This window comes from Thalassophryne amazonica, chromosome 2 (assembly GCF_902500255.1).
Source record: "Thalassophryne amazonica chromosome 2, fThaAma1.1, whole genome shotgun sequence".
Classification (NCBI taxonomy): Eukaryota; Metazoa; Chordata; class Actinopteri; order Batrachoidiformes; family Batrachoididae; genus Thalassophryne; species Thalassophryne amazonica.
Window position 1 is genome coordinate 100,567,944 of NC_047104.1, and position 16,215 is coordinate 100,584,158.

Here is a 16,215-nt window from a genome sequence, read left to right on the forward strand (position 1 = left end):
AATAAGCTACACTTATTACAAGTACCATTACTGCTAAAGGAGGCCGAGGAATAACTAAACATTTCACACCCAGAGCAGAAAAGTGCGGGAGAGACAGGAGAAGCCGCCATGCTAAATCGGCTAAGAGCTAGTAGCTACGCTAAGCTAGCGGATTCCTAAAACACGCAAAGTGAATAATGTGTAAATAATTTAGAGGTGATTCAGCAGAAGGAGTGCTTTAGTTAAGGCACGTAAAGATTACACTGGGAAACAAATCGTAATCTAGATAACTAGATCAATCTAACTGCGCAGATTAAACAGCTAACAGATACAGAAAAACACCGCTGTGCTCCGGAACAGGAAGTGATACAATACCGCAGTGAGAGCCAACCACCAGTAGAGGCAAGCAAGAACCTTCATTTGGACAGCTTTCTACGCATTCCTTGATACTTATGACCTTACTGAAGATAATGTAAATGCTGAACAACTGTAATATACATTGATGTCAATATCTGCTGACCCCCCCCTTTCCCTTTTTTTTTTTTTTTGCCTATATGACACTGTTGATTTGTGTTAACTTGTTCACAAAACAATAAAAATATGTTTTAAAAAATTATGCAAATTATTGTTTGAGTTAATAGGGTTCTAAAAAGGAATAGTTTGCACCATCTGTCATGCTTAGTTATCACATGTCATAGAATTCAATGGATGTTGACCTTGTTTGACCTTCACGTAGGAGACAAAGCATTCAACACAGTCAAAACTATTCCATTTATTGATCCTTTTATTTCAACCAATAATTTGCATCATTTTTTGCTGACACTGGAGCAACTTTAACTTTTGACCCCTGTACAAACTGAAATTGACCTTTGTCACCATTTTTGCTGTTTTTACCCCATAACTTCAGAAAATTCCATCATAGATAGTGTCAGGGTGGGTCTTGGCTTGGCCAATGTTATGGGGTTGGACCCTATAGTCATCTGCCTCTCCAGATTTGATCCTTTGGTTGCCTTTTTGATCATTTTGTATTATGTTTTCTCTGGTTGTGTTTATTATGTATCTTTGGCATTTTATTATCTTGTTGTGTTCTTTTTGTTTTTGGTATTGTTTTCTGTGATCATTTGTTCTAGTCATTCCATTGTTTTGCTGTAGGTTCTGGTTTTGTTTCTGTTCTTTCTTTATTTTCTGTGATGTTATTAGTTATACTTCAGCCACATTCTGTTCTACTTCTAATCGGTTCTATCTTATTTACTGTGTCTGTGATGTCAGATTCAGATTTGGTTCAAGTGGTGTTTTTAGTCTTGTGCTATTTTTAGGTCTGTTACTCTGTTTCCTAGTTTACCCTTTATTTTATTCATGTTTCCTTTTGTTGGTCTGTGGGCACGTTATACTTTCACCATTGGTTTTCATTCACTGACTCCTTTTCTTTTGATCTGTGTCGTTTTCACTCACAGTCACTCTCTCTCTTGCTTTTCATCCCGTCTCTTTGTTTCACCAGACCACACCTCCTTCCAGAACCCTCGATCACATGTGCACCTTGTTACACCACCTGTTATTTAAGCTCTCTTTTCCCTCACTGCGGTGCCAGCTCATTGATTTTCATGTCTTCGTTCCAGCCCTGATCTTGCCTTGTTTGCCTCAGTGTTTTTTGACCTCGTTCTGTTTCTCTGGATTTTGCCTTCTGCCTTTGCCTCCGATATTGTGTCTCTCCGTGCCTTTGACCTCAGCCTGTTCCTGACCAGGTATTTTTGCCTTGCCCTCATCTGTGCCTTTGCTATGCTGCCTGCCTTTCTGTATACCAGACCCTGGACTGTTTGTGAGATAAAGTTTATTATTACATTGTACGTATTGTCTGAGAGTTTGCATTTGTGTCCACCCACCTTCTGTGCCACACGACCACGTATCTTGACAGATAGTCCAAACTATACCTTTTTGGAATTGTTATGATGAGACAAGTAATGTGATATAGTTTTCAACATGATTGGAGCATTTTTACAGGCTACAGCTACCACCCTGGGATGGCTATCATACATTTTTGTGTAGGCCATGATACACTGAGACTGGATTCTAAGTGTCGTTTTTTCCCCTTAAGTGGTACCGATTAGATCAAAATTCATGACCGGCTCATGGACTATATGTACTGATTAAAAAAACCTAAAAGGATTTTTCACCAGACTGGTGTACGGTAGCATACAATTGTGGCGGCAGCGTGTACAGTAGCACAGTGTTGCGGAGACTTGTATACAGTAGCGGAGTGTTGTATAGACTTGCAGTGCTCTATGCTGAATGTCTGCGAAAAAATTAAACGTTTAATTTTTTGCGTCCATTTTGCGGACCCCTTTGCATCCCTCAGTGTATTGCCACATAGGGCTGCATAAACTTGGTGTAGTCGGTACACTGCATTACGCAACTTGTTGGCCCGGTATGAAAGGGGAGCCCCGGGTGTACATGCTGTAATAAGGAGCAGTGAAAGATGGTCTGACAGGTTCTGATGTGGGAGAGATAGTGCTGTATCACCATGGTTTAAGCTGGAATAGACATGGTCTAGTGCTGGCGTGCCCAACCATTCGATCACAGGCGACAGGTCGATCGCCGGCCGACTTCCAGTCAATCGCATGGGGGGGGGGGATCTCACGTGGTTCTTTATATCTGTGCATGTGCAGAGTCAAGAGGTGGTGAGGAGTTACAGTGGAGAGCGAGGCGAGCGTACAATGGCGGAAGCCAAAAAATCCAAAATTTATCATTTTTCATTCCAGAGTGGGAGGAGGATTATTTGTTCATTTATTTGAACTGCAAATCCATCTGCCTTATCCTGCAATGCAAATGTGGCATTACCGAAGAAAGGGAATTTGGAGCGCCCATTTTAAGATGATCCACAAGAGCTACGATTGCTAGCTTCCCACTAAATCACCTCTTCTTTGCCTGAAAAGTGCAGGGATGAAAAGTAAGCTATCAGCACAACAGGCTGTTTTTACCCGGCCAAATAGCACAAATAAGGCTGCAACCATAGCTTCTTATCGTGTCAGTCAGTCCTGTTCTGCAAAGGAAAGAAATCTTTCAAGGATGGTGAGATTGTGAAAGAAGCACTTATGGAGCCACGATATGCTCTTTGCTGATTTTAAAAATCGAAAGGTGATTGATTGGTGTCTGCTATTCAAGTTGTGGATGTTGTGAAAGTGTAGGAACACGGACCCACAACAGGGGGCGCAAATGAACGGACAATGGAGTAAGTCAAAATAACAACGCTTTACTGTTGTGAATGTGCACAACGGAATACAACCAATCACGGAATGAACAACAGTCAATTCACAAAAGTGTCGTGTGTGCAGGCTCGAAGATAGGAGACGCCTCTCCAAGGTAAGACCGGAACCACACGGCTTCCTCCGCCACAGGACCCCGGGAATACTGGAGCCGCCACGTCCCGAACTCCCAGGTGGCCACTGCCTCCGCGTGTCGGACCTGGTACTGCTGGCGAGGAACAAAGGACAGTTAGATGGGGGCGCGTTGTACCCAGGACTCCGAACAGCAGGAAGTTACCTCCACCTCTCGTTGGAACAGTAATCCACAAACTAGCATAATCCAAAAAGATACCACTCCGTTAGCTTCGATACGTTACCTCTCCCGGTAGAAACGATATCTCGGCAATGAGGTGGAGGTGCCGTCCTGCTGATATACCCACTGATGATTGCCGTCAGCTGTCTCAGGTGATGGGTGACAGCTGTCACCGTAGCTGCTCCCGTGAGGCGGCGGCGCCTCTGGTGCCTGGAGCCCGCACTCCAGGCAGGGCGCCCTCTGGTGGTGGTGGGCCAGCAGGTACCTCCTCTTCAGCGGCCCAACAACAGTGGAGCTCTCAAGAAATTCTGCTACACTGCGATGCAAGGGAATGGCGGAGGATGTTGATGGCACCTGAAGAATGATACTGAGACGTGAGTGTTTTCTCTGCAATTCGATGAATCCACTGATGATGTCGATGTGGCTCAGTTATGTGTTTTTATTAGAATGGTTTTTGACAACATGAATGTAAAAGAACAGCTACGGACCATTTTGCCTTTGAAAGGGCACACGAGAGGCACAGACATTTTTCAAGTTTCTATGGAATTTGTTAAGAGCCAGTTGCCCCTCTTCAAATTCATTCATTTCATTCATTGTTATTGATGTGACCAACAAATTGCCTGTCTCTGTTCGAGCCAGGAGTCTGCAGAGGCAATTACTTCATGCACCGCTGGGGGAGACGGGTGCAGAACCACACAGATCTGCTTCCTGCACACAGATATTCGATGGCTCAGCCGAGGGAAATTTCTGGAACGGTTTTCTCAGTTGTTGCCCGAAATTGAAGAATTTCTGAAATGTTCAAACCGTGCTGAATATGCACAGCTAGAAGATGGATTTAGCCTTTCTTACTGATCTGACTGACAAGCTCAATAACTTGAATCTAGAGCTGCAGGGTAAAGACAAAACACATCATCAAACATGATCAGCTCCGTGAACACATTTAAAAACAAGCAACATCTGCTATCAAGCAGGTTACAGCAGTGTGATCTACGGACCTTTCCACACATGGACCTAGAAATTAAGCGCCAGAACAGAGACTGTGCTGAGCTTGAGAGTGCACGTTATGCTGAGCAAGTGCAGAGCATCTTGTCAGAATTTGACAGGCGCTTACTGACTTTGCTCAAGTCAAAATACAGAAACCAACTAGGACTGCAAGCAGTCATATACGCGGTCCTCGTTCCGCGCAAACCGCCTACCCAGGTCAGCGTGTCCCCTTGTGACCTGATGTGGGCATGTGCATACATGGGGGGCAACCACTCATCACACAGTTCAAATTTCAAGCAAATCACACAATGCATGAAGGAGTTATGACATGTTGATAGTTCATCCACTAGGGGGTGCTCAGTGTACAAACAGAGGGGCAAGGTGTGTTAATGGGCTGACCCTCATTACACATGTGAAGTTTCAAGTCAATCAGGTAAAGCATGGAGGAGTTATGACTAGTTGATGTTCATCACTAGGGGCACTCAGAGCACAAACAGAGGGGCAAGGTGTTAATGGGCTGACCCTCATTACACATGTGAAGTTTCAAGTCAATCAGGCAAAGCATGAAGGAGTTATCATGACTTGATGTTCCATGGCGAAGGGACAAAATGGTGGCGCCATAGCAGCCACACCCTTCGACATAGAGAAAAGCGTTTGATAACTTTTGATCAGTATCATCTCTGGATGCTGTGAAAGAAATTTGAAGTGCATTGGACAAAATCCCTCGCAGGACTTCGTTCAAATACAACTTGTGGAAATCACGCCAAAATGAAAAGAAAATTTGAAATGGCCGACTTCTCAGCTTTTTTTTTTTTTCTTTTTTGCTGTGCAGGACATATGCAGGACTTGCATCTTCTACGTCTATAAAACAAACACAGTGAAGCAGCTCCATGAATCATGCAGTGCAAAACATAAGATTAAAAATTATATATAAACTAGAAGTACTCAGAGAGTGCAAATCTCCGCCAAGGCCATGGGGTCACTGACGCCATAACATCTACACGCTGTGGAATCATTGAACCTAAAAAAGTCTAACAATGATGTTTGCTCAGTAGTAAAAAAGTTTCATCTGCTGTGACTGGATAGCATGTATCCTTAGCGCTTGGCATCACAGTTTATTGCAACTTGCACCTTTCCCAGAAGCTACTGTCATCTGAGCACTGATATTGATATTGCGTGTGCTTATAGACAAAAACAAATAGACAAAATTCAATTTATTATTCAACTAAACTGCAAATATATGATTTTTTTTAACATTTATGAAACACTTCTCTAAACAAGGCCATAGGGTCACTGACCCTAAAGAGATTCCCTCCTTGGCACAGTGATCTATTCAACAATTCAGTGTTACAACCAAAACTATGATACAACCCCTGGCAAAAATTATGGAATCACCGGCCTCGGAGGATGTTCATTCAGTTGTTTAATTTTGTAGAAAAAAAGCAGATCACAGACATGACACAAAACTAAAGTCATTACAAATGGCAACTTTCTGGCTTTAAGAAACACTATAAGAAATCAAGAAAAAAAGATTGTGGCAGTCAGTAACGGTTACTTTTTTAGACCAAGCAGAGGAAAAAAATATGGAATCACTCAATTCTGAGGAAAAAATTATGGAATCACCCTGTAAATTTTCATCCCCAAAACTAACACCTGCATCATATCAGATCTGCTCATTAGTCTGCATCTAAAAAGGAGTGATCACACCTTGGAGAGCTGTTGCACCAAGTGGACTGACATGAATCATGGCTCCAACACGAGAGATGTCAATTGAAACAAAGGAGAGGATTATCAAACTCTTAAAAGAGAGTAAATCATCACGCAATGTTGCAAAAGATGTTGGTTGTTCACAGTCAGTTGTGTCTAAACTCTGGACCAAATACAAACAACATGGAAGGTTGTAAAGGCAAACATACTGGTAGACCAAGGAAGACATCAAAGCGTCAAGACAGAAAACTTAAAGCAATATGTCTCAAAAATCGAAAAATGCACAACAAAACAAATGAGGAACGAATGGGAGGAAACAAGTCAATGTCTGTGACCAAACTGTAAGAAACCGCCTAATGGAAATGGGATTTACATACAGAAAAGCTAAACAAAAGCCATCATTAACACCTAAACAGAAAAAAACAAGGTTACAATGGGCTAAGGAAAAGCAATCGTGGACTGTGGATGACTGGATGAAAGTCATATTCAGTGATGAATCTCGAATCTGCATTGGGCAAGGTGATGATGCTGGAACTTTTGTTTGGTGCCGTTCCAATGAGATTTATAAAGATGACTGCCTGAAAAGAACATGTAAATTTCCACAGTCATTGATGATATGGGGCTGCATGTCAGGTAAAGGCACTGGGGAGATGGCTGTCATTACATCATCAATAAATGCACAAGTTTACGTTGATATTTTGGACAATTGAAAGGATGTTTGGGAATGATGAAATCATTTTTCAAAATGATAATGCATCTTGCCATAGAGCAAAAACTGTGAAAACATTCCTTGCAAAAAGACACATAGGGTCAATATCATGGTATAGGGTCAATGTCAACGAGCAAATCTGATTTGATGCAGGTGTTAGTTTGGGGGATGAAAATTTACAGGGTGATTCCATAATTTATTCCTCAGAATTGAGTGATTCCATATTTTTTTCCTCTGCTTGGTCTAAAAAAGTAACCGTTACTGTCACAATCTTTTTTTCTTGATTTCTTATAGTGTTTCTTAAAGCCAGAAAGTTGCCATTTGAAATGACTTTAGTTTTGTGTCATGTCTGTGATCTGCTTTTTTTCTACAAAATTAAACAACTGAATGAACATCATCAGAGGCCAGTGATTCCATAATTTTTGCCAGGGGTTGTACATACACTTTTCTTTCCTTTATATTTGACATCCTTGACCATGAAAACATACCACTAGAACTTGGAATCACTTTTATGTCTTTATTAGTTCAAAAGTTATTGTATAAAAACGATTTTTCGGTAATGGCGGTTTTCTTCTGGATCTAACTCCATAACATTTGAAGCTACATCAAATCTGATGACACCTTACTGAATCAGTACAGATTCAGCTACAATTTGGTGTTAGTTGTGCATCTCTAGCTTCATTTGTCACCCCACACTGACACATTTTCTATTTTCCCTATATTTTTGCATATTCTGGATCACCAGATCCGGGATCCGGATCCGATCATCACCAAACTTTGTTGTTTGATAGAACATTTGACTATGTTACACCCTAATTCTTTTCAAGCCTTTCTGCCTTGTTTTTTTGGAGTTAGAAACTAGAATGTCAAAATTCCCCCTATCCCGCAATGGTGAAGAATCCTTTAAAAAATTCCTGGATCCGGATCGTGATCCGGATCACCACTAAAATTGAATCACTTGTTCCTCTTGTCATTTCCAAACACTCCACAAAAGTTCATCAAAATCCGTTCAAAACTTTTTGAGTTATCCTGCTGACAAACAGACAGACAAACAAACAAATGCGACCGAAAACATAACCTCCTTGGTGGAGGTAAAAAGGAATAGCATCAAAAAAGTAGCTGTAACATATTTAAAACATATTTCAACTCTTAAACAATCAGTGTGTGCTAATCAGAAAAACATTACCGGTCTTTGTTACTCTGGTAGTAGGCCATGTCCCGCATCCCCAGAAAAGTCCTTTTGATGAAGACAGACAGTGCGCTCCAGCTTAGGATGATGATGGTCAGCTCCAGCAGGTTCCATTTACTCTTGAAATAGGCCCATCTCTGCTGTTTCATGAGCTTTCCCTGTCAGCACAAGCACTGGTTGTGACAGAGACACCTCACCTTCACTTTTACTCACAGTAACTCTGATGGGCCTGTCACACCATGACGATTTAGCCAGCGTATGCTGACAGTCCCAATTCCACCGATAGTCCGGGTCAGTACAGCACTGTATGGTACAGGTCAGAATGGTTAAGTCTGGCTTGGTTTACGTTTCCACCACCAGCAGTACCCTTTTGTTTGGTAGGCAGAGCATGTAAATGTCAACATGCACACCATCGAGCATGCGTATGCTTTTGTGCGGCCTCTCTCCTCCACACGGCCAAACAGGGTGATTTAACACTTTTTTAAATTTAATTTTATTTTACTTTATTTTATTTTTGTCTTTGGCTCATGAGATTTATTTTCATCTCGTGCAGAATGCTAAAGATAAACGCTGACGTGAATGAATGAATGTTGTGGCACAAAGCACCAGTGTTCTCTAGTTCAGGCTGAGAAACGCACAAAACACAGAGGGACTTCTTTTAAAATGCTACTTTTCTTCAGCTGTGACAAGGCCATTTTCAGACATCGTTTCCAAAATCAGGACGCTTTATGTGGATAAGTTTTTATCAGGCTGTGATGATGAATCCGACTAAAACGAACAGGCAAGATTAAGACTTTATATTTATTCAGTGTGTGGTTTTAATATTTGAAACAATCTGAAGTGTTCGCATGATGACTGCAGCTTTCAGTTGTTGAGCCAATCAATGGACAGCATCAATGGATATATTTTGAATTATGAGTAACTTACAAGAAACATGTGTCAACAATCGTATAACTTACTTATAACTTATAGCCCGCAAATGTGGGATGTATGAGACATATGCTGGCATGCTTTGAAAATACTGTGCATGCCCCAAATTTTTTTGATGAACTCGCCATACTACACCGTATACCAGCATGCTTCAACATGCTCTTAACTTATACAAAACTTGCCCATAGCTTATTAGACATACGCCAGCATATTCGGCATATTGTTCATAAATTGGCATAAGATGGCTAAATCATCAAGGTGTGACAGGCCTATAAGGTGTAATAAACATACACAGGTACCTGAACAAACATATAATAGATAATGAAGAGGAAGTAGATAGCTTCCGAGGCCACAACAAAGATGTGAAGACCACCAGTTGATTGGTAAAGTCGCACATTTTGAATCTCACTGCGGAATTGGAAGGCTCCTGTGAGGAACACGTTGTTACAGAATGCATTGTGTTTTTGAGATTTATGTGAAACTGAACATGGACAACATACCAACAGCTGTGGTCTCAAGCAGAAGTGTCACTATGCAGAAAAGGTTGACGTTGGCATTATATACTGTGAACTCAACGAAGAGTGCTTGAGTGTACATGTCAAGCCAGGTGTTATCATATAGGTACTGAAGAGCTCTAAAGGAACAAAAACATTGACACATTACCCACTTTACACAATTTAGACCGTGACATATTTCACTAAATCATCATTGTAATAAAAATGGTTGTTACCTATGTGGGTGCAATTTTCTGCTAATTGACTGTCAGAACTTTAATAATTTATGATGACTCATTGGTTAAAAGCCAGTGAAATCATGTTTACGAAATGAAAAAGTAGAGAAGACATGGTATTGAGCTCTCCGGACAGAGATGGTGCACGATGTGCAGCTGTGGTGCAATACCAACTGCTTATGCACCATCAGCAATTGTTCAGTTATCCAGCTTTTACAGTTGTATGTAAAAGTTTGAACACCCCTGATGGTTTGAATGATTTTCCTTTATAAATCATTGGTTGTGTGGATCAGCAATTTCAGTTAAATATATCATATAGCAGATGAACACACTGATATTTGAGAAGTGAAATGAAGTTTCTAGTATTTACAGAAAGTGTGCAATACTTATTTAAACAAAATTAGGCAGGTGCACAAATTTGGGCACCCCAACAGAAAAAATACATCAATATTTAGTAGATCCTCCTTTTGCAGAGATAACAGCCTCTAAATGCTTGCTATAGCTTCCAATGAGGGTCTGGATTCTGGTTGAAGGTATTTTGAATCATTCTTCTTTACAAAACATCTCAGGTTTGTTGGTTTCCGAGCATGGATAGCCCGCTTAAAATCACACCACAGATTTTCAATAATATTCAGGTCTGGGGACTGAGATGGCATTCCAGAACATTGTACTTGTTCCTCTGCATGAATGCCTTAGTAGATTTTGAGCAGTGTTTAGGGTTGTTGTCTTGTTGAAAGATCCAGCCCCGGCGCAACTTCAACTTTGTCACTGATTCATGAACATTTTTCTCAAGAATCTGCTGATATTGACTGGAATCCATGTGACCCTCAACTTTAACAAGATTCCCAATACCTGCACTGGCCACACAGCCACACATCATGGTGGAACCACCTCCAAGTTTTACTGTAGGTAGCAAGTGTTTTTCTTGAAATGCTGTGTTCTTTTTCAGCCATTCATACCGCCCCTTACGTCCAAATAACTCAATTTTAGATTCATCAGTCCACAGCACCTTATTCTAAAATGAAGCTGGCTTGTCCAAATGTGCTTTAGCATACCTCAAGTGACTCTGTTTGTGGCCTGTACACAGAAAAGTCTTCCTGTGCATTACAGCATGATACAGCATCTCCTTGTGCAAAGTGCGCTGTATAGTTGAATGATACACAGAGACACTATCTGCAGCAAGATCATGTTGTAGGTCTTTGGAGCAGGTCTGTGGGTTAACTATGACTGTTCTCATCATACTTCGCTTCAGCTTATCTGAGATTTTTCTTGGCCCGCCACTTCGGGCCTTAACTAGTACTGTACCTGTGGTATTCCATTTCCTCACTATGTTCCTCACAGTGGAAACTGATAGCTGAAATCTCTGAGATAGCTTTTTGTATCCTTCCCCTAAATCATGATGTTGAATAATCTTTGTTTTCAGGTCATTTGAGAGTTGTTTAGAGGTTTCCATGTTGCCACTCATTAGAAGCTATGCAAAGGGGGGAAACATTTATAAATGTCACCTTAAATACGCTTTTTTTTTTTTTTTTTTTTTTTTACGTTGGATTCACCTGTGTAAGGAGGTCAAAGGTCAGTGAGCTTACCAAACCAATTTTGTGTTCCAATAATTACTGCTAAATGTATTCAAATCAATACAATGACAAATTTATGCACCTGCCTAATTTGTTTAAATAATTATTGCAAACGTTCTGTAAATACTAGAAACTTAATTTCATTTCTCAAATATCAGTGTGTTCATCTGCTATATGATATATTTAACTGAAATTTCTGATCCAGACAACTAATGATTTATAAACAAAAATCATGAAAATTATCAGGGGTGCCCAAACATTTGCATACAACTGTATTTAATCTCGTTGTTAACAGGCTTAGGAGAAGGTGATTCGGTGTGTGATGTGTGTTTGATGACCAGCTGAACCAAAACATACCAGTACGAAGCTCTTAAAGTGATATTTTGATTTATTCAGCCAGCCATTTTCTAAACTGTTTGCTCCAGTTAAGAAATTGTGTCGGGGACTGTGTTGGATTTATTCTGTGTATGTTAATAAACCTTGACATGCCTCGTGTAATTTGTCTGTGTCTGCTTCAACCCCAATTGTGAGCTAAGCATCATCATCATAATAAGGGGCTCATGGTGGTTTAGTGGTAGCACTGTTGCCTCACAGCAAGAAACTCATGGGATTGCTTCCTGCCTGGCTGGGCATTTCTGTGTGGAGTTTGCATGTCCTCCCCTGTTTGTGTGGGCTCCCTCTGGGTGCTCAGGCTTCCTCCCACTTCCAAAGACATGCTAAGGTGAATAGGTAAGTCTAAATAGACTGTAGGTGTGAGTGAGAGTATGTTTGTCTCTTTATATATGTGGGCATGTAGTAGACTGTCCAGGTGGACAGGATGCCTCTCGCCCCATGTTGCTGGGATAGGCTCCAGACCCCTTGTGACTCTTGATTGGAGTAATTGTGTACAGAAAAAGAATGAATGAAATAATAATAATAACTTGAGTGTTGCCCGTGGGATCCATGGGCTCTAGATTGGGTAGTGTTTATAAAATAGGTAGCTGACATTTTCAAGGATGATAAAAACTATTATAAGTTTCTATAAAGAGTTGGACTGGAGTGTGTCCAGAATGTTTTTAGACCTTAGACTTCAACAGTTTTTAGAATAAGAACTCAACCTTTTTATTTCTTGTTACTGACATAATTTTGTTAAAAACAAAAAAGTTAATTCACTATATTTATAAATTGTTTAGGTTCTTGTTATCATCCATCCATCCATCCATTTTCTTCCGCTTTAGCCGGAGTCGGGTCGTGGGGGCAGCAGCTCAAGCAAAGCCGCCCAGACCTCCCGATCCACACACACCTCCCCCAGCTCCTCCGGGGGAACGCCGAGGCATTCCCAAGCCAGCCAATACACGTAGTCCCTCCAGCGTGTCCTGGGTCTTCCCCAGAGCCTCCTCCCAATGGAACGTGCTCAGAACACCTCTCCAGCGAGGCGTCCAGGGGGCATCTGGAAAAGATGCCCAAGTCACCTCAGCTGGCTCCTTTTGACGAGGAGGAGCAGCGGCCCGACTCCGAGCTCCTCCCGAGTGACCGAGCTCCTCACCCAATCTCTAAGGGAGCGCCCAGCCACCATGCGGAGGAAACTCATCTCGGCCACTTGTACTTGCGGTGTTCACACTGTTCTTGTTATCATATACACATTATTATTATTATTATTATTATTTTTATTTTATTACTACATCCTTTGATTTTTAAATGGACCACAATGGAAATAAGTGTTTCAGTTTCTTGTGTCATCCATGTATTTTTAACATATTTACAATTATATTGTGTACTTACATTGAATTTACTAAATAAAATCATGCATGCATGCACACTTTTAATATATAGATGATTTACTGGATTTACACGCTGGAATGGCGTGTGAGTCCAGAATATAATTATCAACATCCATTGTTCAGTGTTGTGAGCTAATATCTGTAGTTTCTCCAAAAAATAAATCCTATCAATGTTCTGTTTAGATGGCATTCATCCTTCACCCAAAAAACATGAGCATACCAAACGGAAAATGCCAGCTCTCCCCAGTTTCTCTGTGATTGAAGTTACACACATGTACACACACACACGCAAAACATTTTGTCTTTCCTGCATTCTGCTGCAAGCAGGTACTTTTATTTTTACACACCCACAAACAGAGACTGTGGGGGAAGACATCAAACGCACTACACTTCTTACTCATGGTATGGCAACATGACACTGAACTAAACTGACTAAACCAATTAAACTACAAAGAAACTAATAACACGGACAACACTGTTAAACTAACATGATTCCCAATAACATTTAAAACTCCAAAATACTGAACTCCCATGGTGCATTGCAGCACAAAGTCCATTGTTCACTGCTGTTAGCTAATATCACTAATGACTCCAAAAAATATTTGTCCTATCAGCTTTCTGTTTTTTGCAGTGTTCATCCTTGATCAAAAATACATAAGCATACCACATGGGAAATGTCAGCTCTCCCCAATTTCTTTGTGATTGAAGACATACCCACTCACGCACACAGAGGCCACTTGGCTACTATAATATGATTAATAATAATAATAATAATAATACGAGTGAAGCGCCGCACAGTGGCATAAAGCTCACTCATGGTACAGGCAGTCCCAAGCAGGAAGTGTCAAATTTTGAGCCCACAGTGAAACAGGAAATGTCAAATGTCAAACACTTCTTGGATCGACACTTCCGGAATCTCGCAGGAACTCAGTGGCAAGTTCACACTGAAACAGGAAGTGCCAAATTTTGAGTTAACAGTGAACAGGAAATGTCAAATGTTGAATACTTCCTGGCACGGGTGGAGCTAGAGCAGAGGCCAGAGTGACACACATTACGGCATCGCATGTCTGGTTGAAAAGAGCTGCATTTTGAAATCAGTGAGTCACACTGACTGCTGGGTTCCTCTTTTCCAGTAGTTGGTGCTGTGTACCACAAAAGTTCTAATCCACCTTAGAAGAAGAAGAAAAATGTTTGCCGCAGATGCTTTTGATACTGTTGACCATAAAATTTTATTACAGAGATTAGAGCATGCCATAGGTATTAAAGGCACTGCGCTGCGGTGGTTTGAATCATATTTATCTAATAGATTACAATTTGTTCATGTAAATGGGGAATCTTCTTCACAGACTAAGGTTAATTATGGAGTTCCACAAGGTTCTGTGTTAGGACCAATTTTATTCACTTTATACATGCTTCCCTTAGGCAGTATTATTAGACGGCATTGCTTAAATTTTCATTGTTACACAGATGATACCCAGCTTTATCTATCCATGAAGCCAGAGGACACACACCAATTAGCTAAACTGCAGGATTATCTTACAGACATAAAGACATGGATGACCTCTAATTTCCTGCTTTTAAACTCAGATAAAACTGAAGTTATTGTACTTGGCCCCACAAATCTTAGAAACATGGTGTCTAACCAGATCCTTACTCTGGATGGCATTACCCTGACCTCTAGTAATACTGTGAGAAATCTTGGAGTCATTTTTGATCAGGATATGTCATTCAGTGTGCATATTAAACAAATATGTAGGACTGCTTTTTTTGCATTTGCGCAATATCTCTAAAATTAGAAAGGTCTTGTCTCGGAGTGATGCTGAAAAACTAATTCATGCATTTATTTCCTCTAGGCTGGACTATTGTAATTCATTATTATCAGGTTGTCCTAAAAGTTCCCTGAAAAGCCTTCAGTTAATTCAAAATGCTGCAGCTAGAGTACTAACGGGGACTAGAAGGAGAGAGCATATCTCACCCATATTGGCCTCTCTTCATTGGCTTCCTGTTAATTCTAGAATAGAATTTAAAATTATTCTTCTTACTTATAAGGTTTTGAATAATCAGGTCCCATCTTATCTTAGGGACCTCATAGTACCATATCACTCCAACAGAGCACTTCGCTCTCAGACTGCAGGCTTACTTGTAGTTCCTAGGGTTTGTAAGAGTAGAATGGGAGGCAGAGTCTTCAGCTTTCAGGCTCCTCTCCTGTGGAACCAGCTCCCAATTCAGATCAGGGAGACAGACACCCTCTCTACTTTTAAGATTAGGCTTAAAACTTTCCTTTTTGCTAAAGCTTATAGTTAGGGCTGGATCAGGTGACCCTGAACCATCCCTTAGTTATGCTGCTATAGACTTAGACTGCTGGGGGGTTCCCATGATGCACTGAGTGTTTCTTTCTCTTTTTGCTCTGTATGCACCACTCTGTATTTAATCATTAGTGATTGATCTCTGCTCCCCTCCACAGCATGTCTTTTTCCTGGTTCTCTCCCTCAGCCCCAACCAGTCCCAGCAGAAGACTGCCCCTCCCTGAGCCTGGTTCTGCTGGAGGTTTCTTCCTGTTAAAAGGGAGTTTTTCCTTCCCACTGTCGCCAAGTGCTTGCTCACAGGGGGTTGTTTTGACCGTTGGGGTTTTTACGTAATTATTGTATGGCCTTGCCTTACAATATAAAGCGCCTTGGGGCAACTGTTTGTTGTGATTTGGCGCTATATAAATAAAATTGATTGATTGATGTTTGCCTGGCTTCCCTCCTGGTGCTCAAGCTTCCTTCTATTTCCCAAGACATGCAGGGTGTGTCCTGCCTCTCACCCAATAGCTGCTGGGATAGGGTCCAGCACCCCCTTTGACATTTAACATTGAGTCAGGGGGTTTAGAAAATAAATGAATGTAATTAAACTGAACAACGCTGGATTTTTTGTTAGTTTGTTAGTTTGTTTTGTTTTAATTGCTTTACCTAAAATATATTACACAATTAACAATACATGTTCAATAGAAGTTGATTAACTGAAAAGTGAAATTTGTAATTAATATCGCTAATCATGAGATGAAGAGAATTTGTGATTCCTCATTCCACAAACATTTTGCATTTTTATTTTTGCTTTGG

General features: G+C 40.8%; 1 protein-coding gene across 1 annotated transcript in view; it reads right to left on the reverse strand.

The window, feature by feature from the left end:
• LOC117528020 (polycystic kidney disease protein 1-like 2) overlaps positions 1-16,215 on the reverse strand; it is a 113,543-nt gene that overhangs the window by 15,650 nt on the left and 81,678 nt on the right. Inside the window, exons 35-37 of the mRNA XM_034190544.1 lie at positions 9,551-9,684; positions 9,350-9,477; positions 8,118-8,278 (exon numbers count right to left, since the gene is read on the reverse strand). Of these exons, the coding sequence (XP_034046435.1) occupies positions 8,118-8,278; positions 9,350-9,477; positions 9,551-9,684 (423 nt within the window). The remainder of the gene's footprint in view (positions 1-8,117; positions 8,279-9,349; positions 9,478-9,550; positions 9,685-16,215) is intronic.